Genomic DNA, 22949 nt, shown 5'->3' on the forward strand with positions numbered 1-22949 from the left:
GCGGAACTCCGTGTCTCGTCTGGGTACCGGAGGAGGACGGGGCGGGGCGGGGGAAAGGTCGGAGTTCTGCCCGGCCAAGATGGTGGCGCCGGCGGCGCTCCGCGTGGTGCGCTGCGGCGGCGGCACCATCCACGGCGCCAGGGCCGTTTTCTCCTCCGACTCCAAGTAAGTGGGGCTGGGGGCTGGGCTTCTACCCTGGGCGTGGGGGATGTGCCCCTAAGGTCTGCCGCGGGGACGGCTGCCCGCTGGTGTCACTGCGGCCTGCCCGCTCCCGGGGGTAGGGATTAACTGCGTTGCTTCCCCACACACACACACGCTACAGGTACCTGCTATGTGCCTCCGGCGACTTCGTGAAGATGTACAGCGTGGCTACCGAGGAGACGCTGCGGCTGATGGGCGGCCATGCCGACCTGGTGACGGGCATCCAGCTCAACCCGCACAACCACATGCAGGTCTGGGGGGGGAAGGAGGGTTTGGCTGGGGGGTGCTTGTGGTGCTCCTGCCCCTTGGCCCAACTTAAGTGCTGCTGCGGGGTGCCTGGGGGCTGGCTGGAGTTTGAGAAGGGGTTGGGAGCGATTAGAGCGTTGTTCAGCTAATTATTATGGCTGGAGGGGCAAGCTTTAGGCTGTTTTCTACAAACGGAAACGTGAAACATCGTATGGGTTACACTGGTTGAAGGGAGCAATGGCAAAATGGAAATACCGGCAAAACTGCCGGGTTTTCATTTTGTTGATTGAAGAGGGGAAAGAAGCATGCAAGAAAATCAGTAATATTTACTGTGGCTGGTGTTTGACCCTCTCCATCTACCAATCTAGATGCACATTGGACTTAATTTCTTTAATTTGCCCAGTGGCTCTCTGTCTACTGGCAGCCTGCCTTCCCTGTGCGCTGCTGATGACTCCTGTGCGCTGCTGCTCCTGCCTTGGCTCTCAGTGTGCTTGGGGGTTTTTTGGTGTTACATGCAAAAAAAAGATAGAGTTGCCCAGATGGATTGCATCTGCATATTATGTATGTAAAATCTGATGCAAAGATTGGTACATGTTCACATAATGGATATCTGTGTGTACACTATTAGTCTTAAGTGTTTAAGCACAAGTATTTGTTGGCTCATTGACATTTGGTGAAAATGTATGTTTCAAACTGGAATAATAGTGTTGTATTTGCATTGTTCTTTCTTTGAAGACAGCACAGAGCTGGTCTGTGTCTTGTATTGCTGTATTTTTGGTGATTCAGTCACTTGGAATCAGTTCCTTTTAAGCTGTGATTTTACGTAAAAGCTGGCTTTGATATATTTAATTTTATTTTTTTTTCCCTCCTCAGCTCTATTCTTCTTCTCTTGATGGCAGCATTAAGCTGTGGGACTTCATGGATGGCATCCCCATTAAAGTACGTTCAGTCATTCTTATTGAGCACATGTCAGACCCAGAATAAGTATTTCTGCAGCTGTTACTACAGATGGGCACAAATCAGTCTGAGGTGTGCTGTTCTGCCATTAAAACAGCCTGAAAACTGTCTGTCTATAGCATGATAGAATGTGGCAATTGTGTGCGTCACTGCAGAAATTCATGATGATGCAGAATCTTTTCTGGGAGAAAAGGTGGGATGTGTACTGACATGTAACTTTGCTCCTTGCTGCAGTTCAGAGTCCAGTGTAGCTCCTGGGGAGTGTGCTGCAGTTTGTGATGTGCCAATAGGAATTGATATGATGGCTTGAAAATATGGGCTGCTGACTGTCCCTTTGCTCACGTTTTCTGCCAAAGAGAGGCACTTTCCTATAGGTGCACCTTCTGCCTTGTAGTAGGTGTAAGGTACCTTCAGGTTTTTCAGTAAATCTGGTGTCTTGTACTTTTAGTACTGTTTTAACATTTGTATTAGTCCTTCTTAGAATAAAGGTCTTCTCATTTATTGTAGAATTGAGAATTTTAATACAACAGTTTTTAAAGAACACGTGTTTTCAGTATCAAAAACAGTACACAAGTGTAGTAATTGTTGATCTCATCTTCTTTTTCTTCAGACTTTCAGTGTGGGATCCAAACTTCTGGCACTGTATGCACTTGCTAGTTCTGAGGATTCAGTATTTGTAGTAATTCCAAAGCGTGGTGAAAGAGGTACAGTATGATTAGCATCATCCTTGTCATTCTGTGTCTAAGCTACAGTCATGTCAGTGAATGGTATGCTGCAAAAACATGCTTTAATGTCTTAATTTTGGAAATACTTCTTAAGTCCTGTGCCAGATGTCTGCAGTCCTGCATTTTATACCTTTTTTTCTGTATTCATTCTGTGATACCTGCTTTCTAATATTTGTCTAGAAGAGTGTTTATCTTCACATTTGACACACGTACTGTATGCATCTGTTGTAAGTGCAGTAAATCTTTAAGCAATATTTGCCATGATACAGGGTATGCTGCAGTGCTTGTGTCTGCTCACCCACCTGAAGCAGCATTAACATAGGTAACTTGTCATATTTAACAGCATGCCTAGATAATTTGTTCCTTAAATTTTGTCCAACATAAATATGACTATAGCATGACTTTACTGTTAACTGTATTGCTATAAATGTTACTTCAAACCAAGAGCAAATTCTGTGTAACTTTGCTTGTGTTGCACTGGTATCCACTAGCTAGTCCTCAATCTCTGATATTATTGTTTCAACGAAAATACCTGAAAGTTATTTTTTGAAGGGTATGAAAAACTTTTTCACACTTATAAAAAATGTTGGAAGGTACTATCATAGAACGGTTTAAGTTGGAAAGGACCTTAAGCTCATGCAGTTCCAGCACCCTGCCATGGGCAGGAACGCCTCACCCTAGACGATGTCACACAAGGCTCTGTCCTGGCGTTGAACGCTGCCAAGGATGGAGCATTTACCACTTCATATTAGTTTTAAGATAGAAAGGGTGTAAAGCTCCTTTATAAGGGATGTACATAAACTTGTTCATAAAAGCCTTTTGATAACAGATTTTTCTTTGCTCAGATACATTCCAGCTGGTCTCAGTTAAGCTGACAAAAACAGCAGGCCAAGATGTGGAAGCCAAGGAATTGTCAGTGGTTTTGGATGGCGTGGGTGTGTCACCGAAGCATATTGCATTTGGAAGAGAAGTATATTCACGTTTCGGGTTTTTTTTTTCTTCTCTTGGGTGTTGGTTGGGTTTGGGGTTTTTTGCCTCTTAAATGAACTATATGCTGTTATACTTTTATACAAGCATAGCAGCACAGAAACAAAACTGAAGTTAAATGAATCTGTCAGACCTATGCTTTCTATTATTAAAATACAAGAAGAACACTTAAAATAGGAAAATATTTACTTAACATCAGTTTATGTTATCTTCAGTTGTAAATATTTTGTAATATGAGCTTTTTCTTTCATGCGTAAGAACACAAACTATGTCCTAAGCTGTTGTTTTACTATTACAGGGTCAGTATGTGGCATCAGTGAAGGAGGCTAATCTCCAAGTTTATTTTTTTAAACAGAAGCAGTTGAACAGGTAAGAATGAAAGCATCAGATTCAGTCAGATATATCATAAATGTCTGTTAACTGATGGTGTGTGCACACATTAGTTTACGTTTGTCAGCAGCCATTTAAGCTGGAGGGGGTGTAGTCACTATGTAAGAAGCCTCCTGTAGAGGCAGACAGTGAGGTGCTACAATAGCAGCTTAGCTTTTTAGCTCAGGCATGTATTTTTTTCAGATAAATGCTTAAGCTGAGGCTGGACTGAAACAAGTGATATAGTTTGGTTAGGGAGAAAGAGGGGGCGGGGATGGAGAGGGAGAGAAGAGGAAGGACAAATCTTTCAGCTTGATTGAAAGCAAAAAACTAATGAAATAAAGAGAAAAATATGTCACTGTTTTTGAGAGTGCATGTGATGATAACAACATGGAGATGTGTAATTTTGCTAGTCAGAATTGTTTGTATGTGCATTAGGTAATCCTTTTGAAGCTTTATTTACCCTAACATAATTAAAGTTACTTTCTAAACTCTTGAAGGTTTTCTGTAAATACAGCGAAGACAAAAAACAGAAACAGTCAGTTCGCTTGCATAGCATGTCATCCTACAGAGGATTGTATCGCAACAGGTCATGCTGATGGAAAGATTCGCCTCTGGTATGCATGTTTTGGTTCGACTATGTACCCCATAAACTGATGTGATCATAGGAATTAAGTGAAACCTGAGCAAAGCAGTCTGATTCATACATAGCACTGCCATTTTCAGAAGTCATAATGAGCACTGAATGGCAAAGCCCTGTGAACCTGCAGTACTGACACACTGAAGGTACAGCTTCAGTTTAATATCATATGGGAAAATACTCCCGTGCTCCACAAATCTAAACCGTATTTGAAAAAGGTAATGCAGAAACAGCTGAAATAACTATGGGCATATAGAGGCCTAGGAACAGCACACTAGCAGAATTGCATGGATAAGAACAATATGCTTGCCAAGTTCCTCCTCACTGCTGAATTGTTGAGTATGTCTAAGGTGTGCAGTGTGCACCATGAAGGTGCTGAAAACCTGTTAGCATGGTTCTTTCACTCCCTTTGCATCACTTGAGCATACAAGAAACCCTAGTCTAGAAGTTAGAGGAGAGGGTGGTGTACTTAAGTATTTCATTTGGTCTGTTGATGTTGTGTTTAAAGAACCGTTGTGTTCCTCCCCACATAGGAGGAATTTCTATGACAAGAAAGAGTACACGTTTTCCACACTGCACTGGCATCATGATATTGTCATGGATCTAGCTTATTCTGTGGAGGGTGAGTAAAAAAAAAACAACAAGCAAACAAATTCTCTTGAAGTCAGAGTTGCAGCAGGGAGGGAAAAATCAATAGAAGTTCAAGTTTGTCTATTAACAAGGTAGTATCTAGAACTTCAAATATGTCCAGGAAGGATCTGAAATAAAAAAGGAGGCAGTTATATATTTTGACTGGCATTTATAATATCAAATATCTGCCTTCTGTGGTAGAATGTAAAATCGAGCCCCTCCTCTTATATCTTTCCCCTCCACCACCAGTTCTTTACCTCACTTCCATCAGTAATACTGATGAGATCTTGCCAGAGTCTTATTTGCCTCCAAATAAAACAAGCCAGTCTTGTCTGAGCTCAAACCTAGTGGCAAAAATACAGTTTTGTCTGAATTGTGTGACCTAAGCTATTCTCCTTAGAGCATTTCTTACTGCTAAGTACTTCTGTTAGAAGGAGGACAATTCAGCTATGTTCTAACGCAAATATTTCAGCTGATTCAGACAGTAATGGGATCTACTACTCCCAAAACAGATTAAATTTTACTGTTAGCACAAATTCTTGTTACTTCTTCCAAGTTTCTGCAGCAGTTTAACATGGGATGATGAGAAACATATCTTTGTGCCCAGGCTCAATGTGAGGAATAATTGCTTTGTTCATGACAGTTTAGGAAAGGTTTTTTAGAAACTTGTTTGTCATTGTAAACATGTATGCTGATGATACTTTTTTTTAACAAAAACCTGTAACTGTATTTTATTTCTGGGAAAGGAACCAGCCTGCTGAGTGGTGGAGTTGAATCTGTTCTAGTTCTGTGGCACAATGAATCAGACTGTCGGAAGGATTTCCTTCCTCGTTTGGGATCTCCTATTGAGTACATCTCCGTGTCGTCTGATGGCTCGCTCTGTTGCACCTTGCATAAAGACAACAGTAAGCCAAAATGTATTTTATGTATTGCTTAATGCAAAATGGAATGCAAATCTTCGAGCTTTATTTTGTTAATTTCAGATGAATTAACTAGATACTACATAAAAATTCAATATTGATCTGAAAGAACAAATGCTTTAAGTGATCTTTTGCTCTTTCATTAGACTTGTGAATGTGCCTGGTGACTGCTGTAACTTGGCTGTCCACCTTGGTGTAGGGTTGTCATAGATAGAGAAAAGACACATTTATAGGATTAAGTACATCTGATTAAGGTCCCTGCCCTGCCATGAGATGTGGTTATATTGCAGAAGCCTATCACAACACCTTATCTGCTTTTCCTTTCAGGAATTACAATTATCAACAGCAACCTCAGATTTTCCAAAAGTATTCAAGGGCTAATCAAAAGTAAGTGTGATAAAATTTGTCTTCCACTTTGGGGGCAGAATGTTTCACTTTCCATCTTGGGTAACTTGTCATCTGATTTTTTTGTTTCTAGGTATAGATGTGAAGACTGGTCTAGTGGTTGATCCTAGAACCAAAGCTTTGGTGCTGAATGGAGAGCCTGGCCACTTGCAGTTCTATTCTCTCCAAAGTGATCAACAGCTGTTCAGTGTAAGTTGGATGGGCTTATGCTATAACTTAAATAAGTCATGCATCAGAATTTATTTGGAGACTTAATATGGCAAACAGGACAAAAGCCAGCAGCTATACTATGAGACTGGATTCCAAGCGGAGATGTTTTCAGCTTTATCATGAAATTCTTTTACTTGTGGAGCATAGCTAAATGTTGATAGTTGAATAAATACAGTGTGTTAAATCAATAAATTCTAGGTTAAATCCCCCCAATATTTTTTTTTCATCCTTTCCTACAAGGAAATTCCACAAGAATCCATAGTATTCTTGTGGAATGTTACATGCCTTAATTATACTTTCCCCACATTATTTTTGTATGCCAGAGCCAGTCAGTTGTAATTGATCCTTTCAGAACATCCTTTTACCATGGTTTTATAAATGATATCTTTAAATCTATACTTGAATTTTGAAATCTAATTTTGGCCTTTTTGTTTTGCAGTTGGATATTGTGCAGCGACAATACATTCACCAGGCAGGTTTAAAGCAAGCTGACTTAGTCAAGGTTGCGTTCAGTTCCCGAGGCAAGTGGCTGGCAACAGTGGAAGAGAGAGAAGAGGCAGCTGACCCCGAGTTACAGTTGAAGCTGTGGTTCTATGACGAAGAAACACAAAGGTAATGATAATGGATCTGGCCTTCTAGGTGTCAAAATCTTAAGTATTACACAAATTCTGCACAGGCTTTATCTTGTAAAGGCAGTTTTTCCAGATAAAAAACGCTAGGGAATACCCTAGGGAGAGTTTACCATGCATGCTACATGCATCTGAAACAACACAAAGCTGACATAAATACAGGTCAAAAATTGCTGTCAGTCTGATTCACTTACAGTAGTCAGACAAGCTGTTTTAACCATGGGACTTAAGTTCACATATTTTCTTGGTATTAAAAATCATGGCCTTGAAGGAAAGGTTTCTATAGCTTGTTCAGGTTTCCAGCCTCTGTCTAATCCATCATGAATTGATAAGTCCTTCTAGGGTACAGATGATTATGATTTTATAGTTGATTTTTTTCTTTAGCTAACATGTGCATCTGGTTCATACACTTTCCCTTATTTTCTTATCTTATTTTCCCTTATTATCTTAACAAGGTTGATTTGTGTAGTAGATACATGACTGATTTTCTAAGTACTGAAAAGACTGCCCAGAGCTCAGGCTGAATATTTGAGAACTATGCTTGCTTAGTGATAATCCCTTCTTAGTGCTGGGCCACAGCCTCCCTCGCTGTATGGAGGTGATTAGGGAAATGTGATCTGTAAATGCAATACCATTTAGCTACCTAATTAGACAGAAGTTGCTTTGATTCCTTTTTTCCCTGCCCCTTTCAGAATCACCTTAAACTGAAATTTTTCCTAAGTTCAAAAATGAAATAAAATGGCAGCTTCTGTTTTGTTTTCCTATAGCTTTAAGCTGAATACCAGGGTAAATACACCCCATGAGGACCACATAACAGACATGTGCTTTCGTGACATGGGTGAATTGGAAGATGACTCTCTGACACTAGTAACAGCTGGCAGAGACTGTGTGTTTAAAGTCTGGGTGATGGTAGAAGACACTGATCCAGAAGGTAAGTATGGTCACATGCTTGTCATCTTGTGACATGCTATAGAAATTCTTACCCTAACTTCATCCTGTCAGAACTAGGCCCATGCAAGCAAGCGTCCCATGCTTTTACCTATTTCTGCAGTTGCATGAAGTATTGTGTTCTCCTGAGCATCCTATGTAACGAGTTCTGTCACAGTTTTGTAGTTCTGTGGATTGATGTGGAGGCTCCTGAAATAGCAAAGGCCTTGCTGAACTTGCTGCAGAAGGGAAAGACAGCCTCTGTTGATTAAAAGTGTCAAAGTAGAAATTAGTGCTGACTTCTGTGGTGTATTTGCCCAGCAGGGACAGAGGAGGGAATGCTCAGGTAGAAAGATTCAACGTGCTGCAGTTTCTGTTAATAAACTCATCACTTCATAAGTAGAACACACTGGAATGTTTTTAACTGCAGCAGATCTCTGTCTGCCTCTAGATGGTGCCATGCATTTTAAAGTAGTGAACTGTTTCTGGCTCCTTTTTTACAGGCAGGTCTTTTAATCATCAACCCATAGTCATTATATAAAGGGTATCTTAGCATAGAGTGAACGTTTTTTCCTTTCTTTCCTCATCTTACTCATGTTTGAAAAGCGTGTTGTATGAATTTATTTATACTCCGAAGTGTATGTTATGTGGTAAGTACATCACTTTGCTGTTTATTTGATGGTTATTATCAGCATTGGGGCAGGTATCCCAGCGGAGTATACTGGTAGGTTAACCAACACAAAGCTGACCATGCTGGTGGGCCACTGTGATCCTCAGACTTCATGTAAATGAACTGTGAGCTTTGCTGGACTCAAATACATCCTCTGTTCAGATTTTCGGTAATGCTTGTGTGCTTGCTACAGTTTAGAAGAATAGTATGTTTCGGAACACTAAATGTTGAATCTCCTTCAGTATCTTTTTTCCTTTTATCTAACATCTGCGTGTTTGAGAGCACAGTTAATGTAGTTGGCAAGGTAAACAGGAATATAGTACCATGTCAGTCTCAGGATCCATTGTTTGAATGGAAAACTGAGGACAAATGAAAAACCTACTAGATGTTTCATGTAGTATAACAATACAGAATCTCTGTGCTTTTCAAAAATGTAAGACTTATGAAACAAATCTGTCTTCCTGTTGAACTTATTTTGCAGCTCTAATACTTGAATTCTTCTTTCTTCATGTATAAACTTGAATTAACTACCTTGTTTGCCCAATGCAGCACAGCAGAGTGTGAGCTGGAGCTGTGACTTTGTAGGCAGCTACCACAACTACCAAGCCACAAACTGCTGTTTCTCAGAAGATGGCTCTTTGCTTGCTGTTAGCTTTGAAGAAATTGTCACTCTATGGGATTCAGTTACTTGGGAACTTAAGTGTACGTTTTGCCATCCACCTGGAAAAATAAGGTATGTTTATCATCTGGGGTTTTTTTATGTCTTGAACTCTCAGAACAGAAAGAATCAATTCATAGCAGCCCAAGACCTCCTGTATGTTCATCGAAACATTGAATTTAACAGTCTTAAGTTCGTACATAGAAAAGACTCTAAAATGGCTTCTAGGTGGTTGATAAAATACTGTCAAAAATAGTAGATGAAGTTTTGCAATTCCATCTTACTTTCTTGTGACTTCTGTACCTCGCATACTCAAATATGTGTCACTGTGCACATAAAAGGAGTATGTTAACAGCCCTTTTCTTTTTCCCTATTAATCTAGGGATAAATCAAAGTACTGAAAAAGTATAAGAAATTTGTTCTTTATTCATGCATGCATGCATGCATAAGAACAGCAGTTATATTGATAAACCATAAAGGTATATTGACCTGGTTATCTGTATTATAAAACAGATTTCGTAATCCTTTCTAACCTCTGTGGGAAAAGCTATGTTTGCCTGACAGACTATCTCAGCATGCTCTGTTGTGTGCTGTCGTGATAAAAGACATCCTGAAGGTCTAGATGCTATTCTATTGTGTAAGGATAATGAGGAATGGCATAGGTTGATGGTAGAGATAAAAGACAGACTTGAAGAATAGGATGACCTTAATATTGAGCTTCCTGGACTGTACTAAAATTCAGCAGTTTCTGACCCAGGTAAAGTACCATTTTTCTTAAAATAACCTTGAAATAATAGGGCAGTAGGTGACCTCACGGGTTCATCTACTTAATCTCTCTGGTAGATCTCTGTATCTAAACAATTCCTGGAACAGGAAGATGCTACAAACCTCCTGTTAGCATTCTCTTTTAGTGGGGAAGTTTTTTCTACCTGCTTCTCAAACTTGCTTCTCATGATCACTTCTGCAGTAATGTCAGAGGTATTTTATATACCAGCTTCCAGGAACCATTTAAAATGGAAAGCAAAACATTGTGTGGTCACAATGTTTTAAAGACTGTGACACGAAGAATCATAGAAAGATAGAGAGATTTCTCACTTCCATGTTTGTGTGTGTATGCTTGTAATCTTTGCATGATCAAGTGTGTTTTCTTTCTACTGGCCCTCTTAAGATTTGAAACTGAGAAACATGATTCTGAAACTGGTGTGCAGGAAAATTGTGGGAAGGCATGTAAGTCACACCTTTACTGCATCTGTGGTGAAAACTTCTTTTGACAGCTTGGTACAGTGGCAAGCTTTTCACAGGCCAGCTGTTCCTTTTGTTGTAGCCTTTACTATATGCTGTATTAAAAGGAAATAAATTACTCTAGGGCTATATTAATTGCACAACTTTAAAGGGTTATGTTTTAATAGAGAAATTACAACCCTTATTAGTGTTTTTGAAAACTTTCTATAGCATTAGAAATTAGGAGGCTGTTGTATTGCTGTCAAACAAGAGAATGAGAAATTAAAATAAGTGAAAAAAAAATCACACGCTTTCTTCAATTGGAGCAGCCTATAAGAATAACTTTTACTGCTTCTCTCCTCTAGTGCTTAGAGCAATAGTAGGAATTCTTTAAACATGGAATTTATTTTCCAGTCCCAGTGTGAACACTTTCTATTACTTAAGGGTTTGAAACTTGTCTAAGAGCTTAAAATCACTCCTTGAGTTTGGAATGTTTTAGGAATATATAATTGTTGTAGATTTATGCATACTTTTAAATCTTCCAGACCTATCTGGTGGCTCTGTGTGAAGTTTTATGCCACTAGAGATGAAAGCAAAAAGCAAACTTCTAAATTAAATATCAGAACTACATCTTAACGGAATGTTTGTGACTTGTGAATCATCACTACATAGAGAAACAAATGAAGTCTGAAGGTCACTAACTTGTTTTGACTTTTTACTTCTGTAGGAACATCTGCTTTGGGAGACTAACATGTTCCAAGTACCTTATTGGTGCCACTGATCATGGCTTTCTATGTTGCTGGAACCTGCTCACTTGTGCATGTAAGATCAGCTTAAATGCTTGCTGGTGTGGTAACATTTAACACCTGAATTTACTACGAAATCTTAAAACAATTCTAGTTTGATTCTGGATTGACCCCCTACAAAATGTCGTATGGAATTATGGTAATTTTCATGCTTCAGGCAAGATAGTATGCTGTCCAGCATATGTGCGCCTTGTGCGATGTGCAGAGTAAATTCTAAGTTAGATGATGGATAACACAACAATAGGTAGTATTTCATGGTAGTGTAGATGTTGATAGTATTTGTGTATTTTAATCTACTTGGAAATAAATGAAGTTGCATGCCTTTTCCAGAGGTAATGACCCTGCGTGTCATTCCCGTTTGACCTTTTGTGTGGCAAAGTAGTGGGATAGAACTGAATGCCACCTCTTCATTTCTGACTGTTGCTGTGGTTGCTTTTCAGTGGAATGGAGTGCCCACCTCAATGTCTTAGTTCTGCAGCCTGATCCCCTGTCAGAATATATTGCTGCTGTCTCATGGCTCTCCAAAGAATCCAGCTGTAAGTACAAGGGCTTCTTTGACAAGTAAGAGTCGGTGGAATTTAAAGCTGTGAAAGCATAATTCTAGAAAAGGTTTTCCTGGAATTCAGCCCCATGAAAGCCGTAAGACAAACTTGAGTCTGTGTTTGCACCTGGGGGAAGCTGAGCCATGTCTGACAGCAGCAGTCAAGTCAAGCATGTTGGCTTTCCATCTTTTCTTCTGACAGTTAGTTCCTGGTGCAGGATATAGCACATGATCAACCATGCTCTCTGGGTGAGGATCTGGAATGTTCTTGACCCTCTCCTGTAAATAGAAAACTGGTTGAATTCTAGAAAACAGCTACATTTTAGTGCTTTAACTCTAAATTATGATTACACTTCCTAGAGCTACTGTTCTACAGAAACATTAATTTCCAAATATGTTCTCTGGATTGAGATTCTGTGAAAGGCACCTTCTATTATGCAGTAAGGTTATCCAATTATAATTCCTGCAAACTAGTGCTTAAAGGCAATCCTGCCCAGCCCTTACTGGCAATGGTACACAGGCTTTCAGAGCTATTCAGGAAGGCAAAATGTCATGATTTAAAGAGAAGATGTTCTTGGTTTTTTACAGTGTTTGTGTTTAAACCAAATGAGCCATGGCCAGTCTATATCCAGAGAAACCTTTGTAAAGAGAAGATCCTGCTTGCTGCCTTTGTTCCAAGAGATGAACCTGAAATGACTGGCTCAGAAAAATACCTTTGGCTAAGAAGTTCCCAACTATTTTTCCTTACAGATATGCAAGTAAGAAATAGTGATGGGCAGGTGGTTCTTGGGGAAGAAGTATTTTCCTGAATATGGATTGATACAGATTCAGATTTCTACTCTGTTGAGTGTAAGAGTTTCTTTTTGTGATTTCAGGGCAGTGTAGGCCATGCTTTGTTCGTTATTGAAAGCTTTCAACTGTTTTTCTACTTCGTCATTCATCCAAGAAACTAGATATTTTGGGAACATTGCCTATGCTGTTTAACTTCAACAGCCACCTAGAAGCTGTATTGCTGATTATCCAGATGTTTCATATGATACTCAATTTTTCCTGTAATTTCTGGATGGGTGGGGAATTTTTTGTTTTCCCAAAAAATGAATACAGAGCCTCTATGTCTGTTCCTGCTTCCTTTCCATTTCTTTATAAAATAAAGAAGAAGAGACCTGTTGGCCTCTTCCACTTGACTGACAAAAGCTTTTGAAACAGTTGGAAGCTTGCACAGGCAAGGTATGGGAATATGAAAAGCAGTTTCACATACTATAAATCTGCTACTTTGTTGTGTATTTTAGGAGCTTTTGACGCTCAGCTCAAGGTCTCTAGAAGAAAGGCTCACACCATCCAGCAAACAGGTACCTCTTACAGAAGCTCTGACAGAGATGTGCAGAACAGTTCAGAATTCTGCTGGTTTGTTTATCAGATTCAAATTCCCTTCTGTCATCAAAATGCACACCAGATCCTTAGATGGGGTCATAGGCGCTTAGCTGAAGGGGCAGTCATCTGTATTTGCTTATTTTTTGACAGAATTGCTGTTCTTTAAAAAGGTAAAAATCTTTTTAAAAAGTAAAAGAAATATTAGCTGCTCTCACCTTCCCTTGTTTTCCCTGAACAAAAAAGTTATACTTTCCTAAAGGGATTCACAGAAATAAAGCAAAACCACTTGATATTTGAATAAGCTCTTCACTTATCTTGGTTTCTTTAACACTTGGAACCTTGAGTGTAGCCTGAGCTGCACAGTCTGATGAGGATGAACAGCTGTTGGTATCAGTGAGACGGAATTTCAGAATTACGTTCCAGTTTGTACTTCTGTGGAGAAGTATCATGGGAAATTCAGTCCTTTAAATTCATGTTGAAGAAAAGTGTTTCATATTCACTGAACAGAATTAAACAGCAGCACTTGATTGATTTGCTTGGTTAGATAAAATAGATCAGTGTATAAGTTAATAATTTGCTAATACAAAATCCAGTGGGGATGTGGGTACAAGCCATCGCTTTCTTTGGAGGGTGGGGAAGTAACTCAGTACTCAAGGTTTATTGAGCTAGGAAAATGCTTCCAGTTACGTAATTAAGTTGCTCAGCAAATGATGCTGGGGTGTAAATGATCTTTTAGTCGTAAGTGGAATATGAAAGCTATACATAGTGTTTCTGGCACATGCACCAGTTTCTGTATTTGGAAGTTAATTGGTACATCCACCAACTAAATCTGGTGTTCTTGAACCCCAAATCCTGGAAAGTTTTACTACCTCTCTGTAGGATTCTCTCAGGATCTCTGCCAGAGAATGAGTACAAAGAGCCATATGGCTCAGCTGAGTCAAATTTTGTCACCTCAGTTGGTTCTGAATTTTGATAATTCAAAATGAGATCAGTTTGTGACACTAGAAGTCTAATTAAAACTTTCACCTTTTCCAAGCTGGCAACAGAAGAAAGTCTTCCTGTGACCCCATTTAGTTTGCTACTGGGAAAGCACAGACGTCAGCAATCACAAGAGGATACAGACCTTGGAAAACTAGTTGTTCATAACAAGCATGAGCAAGATTCACCTGCTGTCAAAGAGGTAAGAGTAATTACAGTAAGTGTACAAGCAAAATAATGACAAAAGCTTTCATAAAGCTTCTGTTTTATTTTTCAGCTTTTGCACACTCCAGCACATGTTCTGCCATCTGCTTCCTTCCTGTGTCCTATATTTATTAATTCATTGCTCATCTCCAAAGAGAACAAAAGGTAAGAAAAATGGAAGAACTCTCCTTAGTTATTGAAGTTATTTTAAATTATGTACATCTTTGTTTAAAGCATAAAAGCAGTTTTCCAACACTCTTCATCCTTCTGTTGACATAAGTTAGTGTATCATTTGATTGTGGAAAGGTGTTTTTTAAAATAGATTTGAGGAGAGATGCAGAGTGGCTGTTTAGTCTGTTGGCTCTTTTGCTGTTAGTTTTGCTGTTCTTTGGCGTAATGTGCTTGTATGCAAAACGTTGCCTCTGATACTCAAATGTTCTGTATGAATTTAACATTATTCCAGGGATTTAATGGTTTTAGTGCTATTTTGGGATAAATGTCAGATTCTCAACTTTGATATGATAACTTCTTGCATGTTTCTTAGTTCTGGTTTCTAGATACAGCAAGAGGTTAGTCCTTAAATTTAGTCTTAACAGTTTCTTTAGAACTCAAATTTCATTCCTAATTGAAATCATAGAATCAACTCAGTTGAAAAAACCTTTACATCTTCAAGTCCAACCATTACCCCAGGACTGCCAAGGCCACCACTAAACCGTATCACTAAGCACCTCATCTATGCCATTTCTGAACACTTCCAGAGATGGTGATTACATCAGTGACCTGGGCAGCCTGTTCCAATGCCTCATCACTACAAAATCAACAAACAACACAATCTGAGTGTGTACTGTGTAGTGTACACTCCACTTTATAGTGTATAGTGTGATTACAGCTAAGATTGCCTTACAGTGCATTAATCCCAATCGAATGGAGAAGTTTGGTAGCTACTTAGAATGTATTGTAGCTTGCTCCTCTGAGATCTATGCATGCTGCTAAAAAATGAATGCAGGCACAAGGGTTATGACTATAGTCTGGTATTAGGATTAATATCTTGTCAGTTACACTGAAGCCAATTAAATGCTTGCATTCTTTGTGCAGTCTATTAAAGTCTTTAATGAAACTCTACCGAGTCAGAGATGAAAATGCGTCACTGTGTTAGCAGCCATCCTGAATTTGGAGAGACCAGAGAGGAGATGGATTATACTGCCAGAGTTTACCCAGAAAAAAACCGTGTTTGCATTGGTTTTGATGCATGTTATATTCTCCCATAACAACAGTGTAGTCAATTCTGCTATATTGTGTCGGCCAGTATTGCTAGCTTTCTTACTGGGTGGCACAAGTAGAAGTCTTTTTGCCACATCAGCAAAACACTGTCAAAGTCTAGTACAAGGAATATACGGAAACTTGCATCTAGTTTCAGTACTGAAGAATTCGGGAGTTCAGGGGCCTGTGTAAATATTTGCACATGTAGATCTTGTACTTTGACATGGGTAACTAGCATAAGTGCACATTTAAATTACTTATAAAGGCTGTAGGATTGGGCTCCTGAAGAGGGACAAGAATATATCACTATATAGATATAAGACAGTATAATAACAATATTTGACCATTTACACTTTGTGAGTGATAAATAGTTTGTATTAGATGATTTTGGGAGTACTGTTCTGCCATGCAGGTCATTCCTAACGAGATTATATACACACATTTGAATTAATAGTGTTCTAAATGGCAGCTGTTCTATATAATTCTTTGCAAGTGTGCTTTCTAGTTCAGCACAAGTCTAACTCTTGAAGTCAGCAAGATGCTTGCAGTGACTGCATCCTTCTGTGTTTAAAAACCAACTTTTTTCTTTTCTAGTAACACTAGATCTTGTAGAAATTTTTAAGACCAAGTAACCCTTTTCTGATTTTTCTATTCTTCTCTTAAGAATAGACTTCTTGAATGTTATCTCCTCTACCAGTGTATCCAGTGTTTCTGATCCTGTGAGATTATAACTTCTGACATAATGGTCTGCCTGTTCTGACATTATGCATAATATGTGGAGAAAGAAAAATAGTTTCTTTAAGTTTACTTAAAACAGAGGACAGCTATTTGAAAAATGGCTTGTAACTGAGGTGGCAAGAGAAGTATAGCAGTTTGCAAGTAGCCTGAGGTTGAATACTAAAATCTAATGTTTACTTAGTTATTTGCATCATAATGTACCTCTTCTATAGTATGTGAGAGTATCCATTAATTGGGTTGTTTCCAATCATCTTCTTCCAGTGCTGAAGAAGTTGCTGATGAAGTGGAAATGGAAAGTGAAAAAACAGATGATGATTCGGGTGAGGAAGGAGATGTGACTGAAATGGAACAAGAAGATACAAATCCTATGGAATTATTAGGAGAGATGACATGTAAACTGTCTAAATCGCAGGAAAGAGAACTACGGAAATTAAGAAAAATGGACTACAGTTGGATATCAGCTTTCTAAATGGACATCTTTGGGGTTTTATACTGTAAACTGAAGCTTTTGTGGATTAAATATTCATTAAAAAAAACAAGCCCTTTGGCCATAAATCTTAGCAGCCTCTACTTCCATAAGCAAGGAGAACTGGGGGAAGGGGTTAAAGTTCAAAAAAGCTGGTTCTGCTCCTAGTTTGTTACTGGTTCTTTGTGACCTTAGAAAACGTTTAACCTGTGGGGTTTTTTTCCCCTTACAAGTGTATTTAAAAGGCAAAACAGTTCATTATCTGACTCGTGATCTGTTAGTAAAGTGACAGCTAAGCTCCCAAAAATCTCCCCCACTGAGGCTGGCCTACTGCTGCCAAAGCAACAGGAGCAAAGAGCTTCAGTTAAAAGACTGCTTAATTCAAGATCTGGTAGGGGAAGTCAGGATAGTTTTAGTAGTATTGTATACAGGTAAGTAACAAATCTCCTCCTAGAAAGTTCCTTTCTAGCTGTTGATACTGATAACAAATGGTTTAATATGCCTGACTGTAGGAAGTAGTTACGTACTTGCTAGTGGCCATAGAGTATGGAGATTCTTGGCCAATAGGGTACTTATGTAAGCACAATCTCTCAAATTTACAGGAAGTAAAGGAAAACACGGCAACAGTCGTAACCACAGCAGTTTTCTGCCTTTGGATTTTTCTCCCTGTTCAGATAACCTTCTGGTATATGCATCTCCCCGGATATTATGCAATTTGTATTTCCATCCCTCTTATCTACAGATCTAGGACTGATAAAGCCTTTTCAGAACCTTGGACCCAAGGGATTTTTCTCTAGATGAAAAGTTTCAATAGAACAAATAGGGAAAATATGTTAAGACTCTGACAATTAACAGCTTTTGGAAACTCAGAGGTTTATAAAAGTAGAGCAGGGGGGGGGAAAGGCTTAGTAAACAGATTCCTCCCAAACATGAACTAATCTGGGAAAGACACCAAAAAGTTTTGTCTTTTCTTCTTAAGTAACATCAGACTTCAGTTCTGTGGAAAAACAAGTGCAAGTTGAAGAGAGATCCAGGCGCATGTATCAGAAACCCTGTCTGTATCGAAGCCTGGTATTGTGTTGTGTCAGCAACACTTAAATGTGGCTTTAAAGGTCAGAAGGAAATCTCGCTATTTGTTAATGTGGGGCTTTTTAAACCCCACATTTGTTAATGTGGGGTTTTTTTACTTTCACATGTTGTGAAAGTAAAGTACTTTGCTGGAAAGCAAGCAGGTATGAACAAGAGACAATTTAGGTGCAGTTCAGCTCCTAAAGATGCAATTTCATTTTATGTTCAGGTAGTAAAGCTACATTTATGAATCTTCATCAAGAAAAAACAGAGTTGTTATAGCCATGTTTTCTAAACTTTGCCTTTACTAAATTCACTTTGCTTTGCACAGTCAATTAAATGTACTAGGTTAAGAGTCCTCACTTTGTAGTTTTGTGTATATTTTTCTGCTCAAGCAGGAAATACAGTTGTGGTTAGAGTTTTGCTGCATTCAGTAGGCACATTCTGACCAACCTTTTTGAAAAGGTCTTCTGAGAAATATTGCAATTACAACAGTGAATTCAGAGGGCTGCAACTCATCTGTGTGTGCCTGCTTTGGAATGCTTTATTTTTAAAACTTTTTTTTTTCCTGCTGTTCCTCAATATTTGTTTTTTAAAAAACAGGATATTTTTTCCTATCTCAGTGGCCATGAAAGTTCTCTACATTAACTGCAATGCTCTAAGTCAAATCTTAATTTGATTTTTTTGGCTTCTGCTTCTTCCTTCTAAATGCTACTTTGATAAAGAATAATAGTATCCTTAGAGAAAGATTTGACACAAAAAAAACACAGAGAAATACATTGAACTTAATCTCATGATTCCAGTTACATGATAAACATCAATAGGTATTAAATACCTCTGCAACAATTAGAGGTCAGTATTCAATAATTGGGAGTGCCTTCTGCATCACCCCAGGACAGTGATTTTTCACAGAAGCAGTCCACCTTTCTTTAGGTCTGTCCTAGGCAGGAGCCTAGAAAGGGAATTGCTTACTTCCCAAATCCTCCACTCGAGCAAGTGGTTAGGTAAGCAAGAGTACCTGAAACATTAGCAGCTATGGAAGGCATTATAAAAAACAAATAGATAAGGCCTTATGGAAATGGATCATGGCAATGGGGTTTGACTGAGATGCTGTGTCTCTGTGACATTGCTCTAAAAGTATTGGAGAGGTAACCAGCAATTTTAACCTACTGGTTCCAGTTAAACTTAGTACCACGGGGACTGAAAATCACTGCTGTGCACTGGTATTTTGCAGCCCTGGACTGGTTCTTAGTAAACAGCAGTTCCAACACACAGTCTGGGCCTTGGTGGGCAGACTTGACAGGAAGACTATTAGAAAGGCTGATACTACTACAGCCAGTGGCTTTATTTCCTCTGTTGCTCAAGAAAAGGGAAACCATAAGAACTCTAGATTGTAGAGTGCTTTAGGATCACCTCGATCTTTGTATTTCACATATATTTCTGTCTAACAGTCATTTGGATGTCTAACCGTGGGGGAGCCTCCTTTAGGTATTTCAATCTGCCAAATCCCAGTCTGCAATGAATCTTTCAAAGTATGCAGTAACAGCCAGAATTAGAATCAGCAGAGAACAGGACAGATGTAAGCAACAACTTGAAATACAATTCAGGGAGACTTCAACAGACATTCTAGTCCAGGTATGCTTAATCCTGTCAGATATTTGTCCAATTTTGCAAACCTTTGCTAAAAGTCGTGCTGTTAAACTATGTGATCTGCTCAAAGCTTACCTATTCTGACAGTCACATTTTTCCTTATGAAAGTAACCTTTCTTTCCAGCAAAACTCTTCTTCCATGTTTGAGAACAAATACTACTTCAGATGCAGAATCTTTGCAGGGCACCATTCTCTCTGGATACACCAGTTGGATCAAACGGCATGGGCATTAGTTTTGGCCTCTGCACAGCATTTCTTTGGGGAGTTGAGTAGCAGATTATAATTACGTAAACTGGAATTTAGCCAATGCAACAGGGTCACTCACCTGTAAGGTTGCAAAAGACATTTAAATAATACTCTGGACAGCTCAGGATTTTAACTGCTTTCCTAATTTGGTGTGTAAAGGGGAGAACTTGTCACAAGGGTATCTTCACAAGAAGAAATCATTACTGGATGGCAGAGATCATGACTGAAATTTGTGTTACTGTAAAGCAACTCAGCATGAAATCCTGACTTTTCAAAAATCATTGACAAAGCACCCTTTGACTTTATAGTGTGGGGACAGAAAGACATATACCAACAAGATAAAGTACTAAATCTTAAAATACTGCTATAAACAGTGTTGTTGTGTTATGTTTGGTTTGAAAGTAAATGTAGTCCAAGCTACATAAAGAACTTCTTAATATCCTTCATACTACACCAAATGAAGCCCTTTAGGTAAATAACACGATGTGGCTGTAAGGAAGAGTTACCACACAGCTCTGGGAACGTGTGTATCAGCAGTTTCAGAGGTTGCAGGTTTCCCAAATGCTTTGAACACATAAGCAGCCACCATGGAATGAAGCTTTCCCACCTTCCAGCTAACATCAGCTGCTTACTTCTGCATCCCCGGTGCCAACACAAGCTGTCATTGCCTTCACTGGAAACTAGGCCGAGGAAAGAATTCTGCTTATAATGGAAACAGAACATACACAAAAATAGTTTAAGATGTTCACAGAACAACAGCCAAATTCCACCAAAAGAGGGAAGGACTTTTCTTCAAGAGGTTTGTGTATGCTCAGGAGATGAGGTTCTAACATTACACACCCAAAATCCCACTCTTTTGTCCCAGAGTCTGTCCCTTGTGCTAAGAGAGCTGCAACCACACCTAGAGCCTTCCTGAGAGGTGTTTCTTTGATGTGAGACAGGAGACACCTCAGCTCCAATGCAACAGTTCCTGGTTTCCCCTTAGAGCCTCTTCCTCCTCTCCCAAGCTAATGGGCTAAACAAACAAACTTCAAATAAAGCAGTGGCTTGCAGCTTAAACAGAATGAGACCAGTATGGCATTAAACTGTTGAGGGGGAATCTTTTCTTAGCTTCTAAAGTGAAATCAGTTAAACAATTATGAGGTTTTTAACATATAATGAAGTATCATTATTGGAGCCATGACCTTTGTCCTCTGTTGACCTCCACAGACACAGCTGTGTTAAGAATGAGGCTTATCTTTCAGGAACAGACACTGCAGCCATAAACTCATCAAACTTCTTCATAAAAGCAGGAACAAAAGGATAGGGTTCGAGATAGAAGGGACTGTCCAGAAAAGCAGGGGGGGGGGGGGGACGGGGGGGGGGGGGAGGGTGGTATTGCCAGTTTTTCAAAGTGGCTTTTTCATATTTCTAACCCCTTTATTTTAAAATAGCACAGAATTTAAATTACCGCAGCCATAAAGCTGATTATGAGCTTCCATTACGGATGCCTCAACTTATCTTTGTTTGCAGTGCTACTTAGTTTATTATATTTTTAGATTTGAGGCTGTGATCAAAGCTTGGCTGTTTCATTTCCTTTAGTGACCAAAGGAGTTTTCATTTCTTCCTCAAAATGGTAAAATAAGCCAACAAATTATCAAACATTATCCAGGATGTCGTCTCTTTCATTTTTTTAGCCACCTACTTTACAAACAACGAAGAAAAAGTACCTCGTCACTCTTGTAAATCAAAGGCAATATGCAATTTTCATCAAAGTTGGATGCTTCCGCAATGAAAGGTTTTGTATAGGTTAAATTTCTGCTGTGCTTTGAGCTTCCCCCGGCCCTGCTCCTCTCTTGCTTTCAGTCCTAGCTCATCTAAGAAAGAAATACAGGGGAAAGCACAGAGCTCTGCCACAGTATCTCTTTTCCACTTTGAAAAATGAACTTAATGTAGCAAAAAGTTCAGGGGATTCATTAACATTCCATTAAAGATGACCTTATTAAAAACAAATCAAAGGTCTGACTGAGAAGAATCAGAGTGGGTTTGCCCCCATCTGCAGTGTACACTGTGCCTGACGAGGAGCACACACGCTCTGTTGTGCTCACGCCTGCAAAGACAAGGAAGTGCAAGCCCTGAAGTGCATCTCTTTAGTTTCCTTATTCGTCACATGAACCAGCAGAGGCTGCAGATTGCTCTATTTCCCATGTCACTGCAAAATCATGGAAGGAAAAGTACTCAAACTGTAAACAAAAGTAAAAAGCAGTGCATATACTCTTAGCACAAAGAGACTATTTAAGCCCTGAAATATCCCATAAATGAAAGGAGCCCTTTTTCACTTGGCATAGTGCGGATGAAAGCTGGATTTCTGAGAACTATCACACATGCTAGGAAAGGAAAACGTTCATAGTGCTTGCTCCATCAGTCAGTACACTGCTATTTCTGGACTGCATCTTCTGTGAGTAGACTCAGGATACAGTGACAGTTTATCTTTCCTTTTCTGTATGAAATCCACTACCTGATCTCAAGCATTACATGGAAAGAAAAACTCACATCACTTGCAAAATATAAAACCACTTCTAAATTAACTGGTTTAGATGAAGCCAGGAAACCACCCAAAATGCCTATCAGTGCAAATCACCTGGAAGCAATAAAATCCAGCTTTCCAGTTAACCAGCAAAGAATGTTCCAGAAACATTGCCACTTTCAATAATTCATTGTAAGTAGAACTACTTGCAAAACTGAGATGGGCTGAGATATACAAATGGTGGAGGTTTCCTGCTACCCTTCTCAGCTCAATAACAAAGCAAGCCACTTACGTAGTTGAGGCAAAACAATCCAGTAGACCCCCCAGCAATGCTGCAAAGACATACACTACATAGATGTATATATATCACAACCATCCTTGAGACCTAAACTTAAAGATGTGTGCCAGTTCAAACAGAGTCATTTCAGTAACAAAAATAAACTTAAAAATCCAAAGAGAGCTGCCTATTTACAATAAAAAAAAGTATTCAGAGGTTCTCAAGCAGTGTTTCAGACTAAACACAACCATGTGATGAATAACATGGAAATCCTACACCCAGAGAAATACATTTTAAGCATACGTAGCTCTTGGTTACCCAAGAATGAATGAATCTGCAGAGACTCACAGGTATCTGCTCACATTGCAAGAGCTGTCTCAGCAGGAGAAGGAACAGCAAAGGGGAGCTCACAAAAAGAGAGAAATATGCCTTAAGGCTTTAGG

The 22949-nt window shown here is 39.2% G+C and overlaps 1 protein-coding gene across 1 annotated transcript; it reads left to right on the forward strand.

The window, feature by feature from the left end:
- Positions 1-38: 38 nt before the first annotated feature.
- WDR75 (WD repeat domain 75) lies at positions 39-16848 on the forward strand. The gene is made up of 21 exons (XM_065669886.1): positions 39-165; positions 323-452; positions 1321-1386; positions 2015-2108; positions 2975-3099; positions 3415-3485; positions 3986-4102; positions 4659-4747; positions 5502-5660; positions 6003-6062; positions 6154-6269; positions 6730-6902; positions 7687-7850; positions 9066-9249; positions 11123-11217; positions 11642-11737; positions 12331-12500; positions 13032-13091; positions 14150-14293; positions 14369-14460; positions 16555-16848. Exons 1-21 carry the CDS (start codon positions 80-82, stop codon positions 16760-16762), a joined length of 2499 nt encoding a protein of 832 aa, XP_065525958.1. The 5' UTR covers positions 39-79; the 3' UTR covers positions 16763-16848.
- Positions 16849-22949: the final 6101 nt, after the last annotated feature.

The sequence above is a fragment of the Lathamus discolor genome, chromosome 3 (genome assembly GCF_037157495.1).
Source record: "Lathamus discolor isolate bLatDis1 chromosome 3, bLatDis1.hap1, whole genome shotgun sequence".
Classification (NCBI taxonomy): domain Eukaryota; kingdom Metazoa; phylum Chordata; class Aves; order Psittaciformes; family Psittacidae; genus Lathamus; species Lathamus discolor.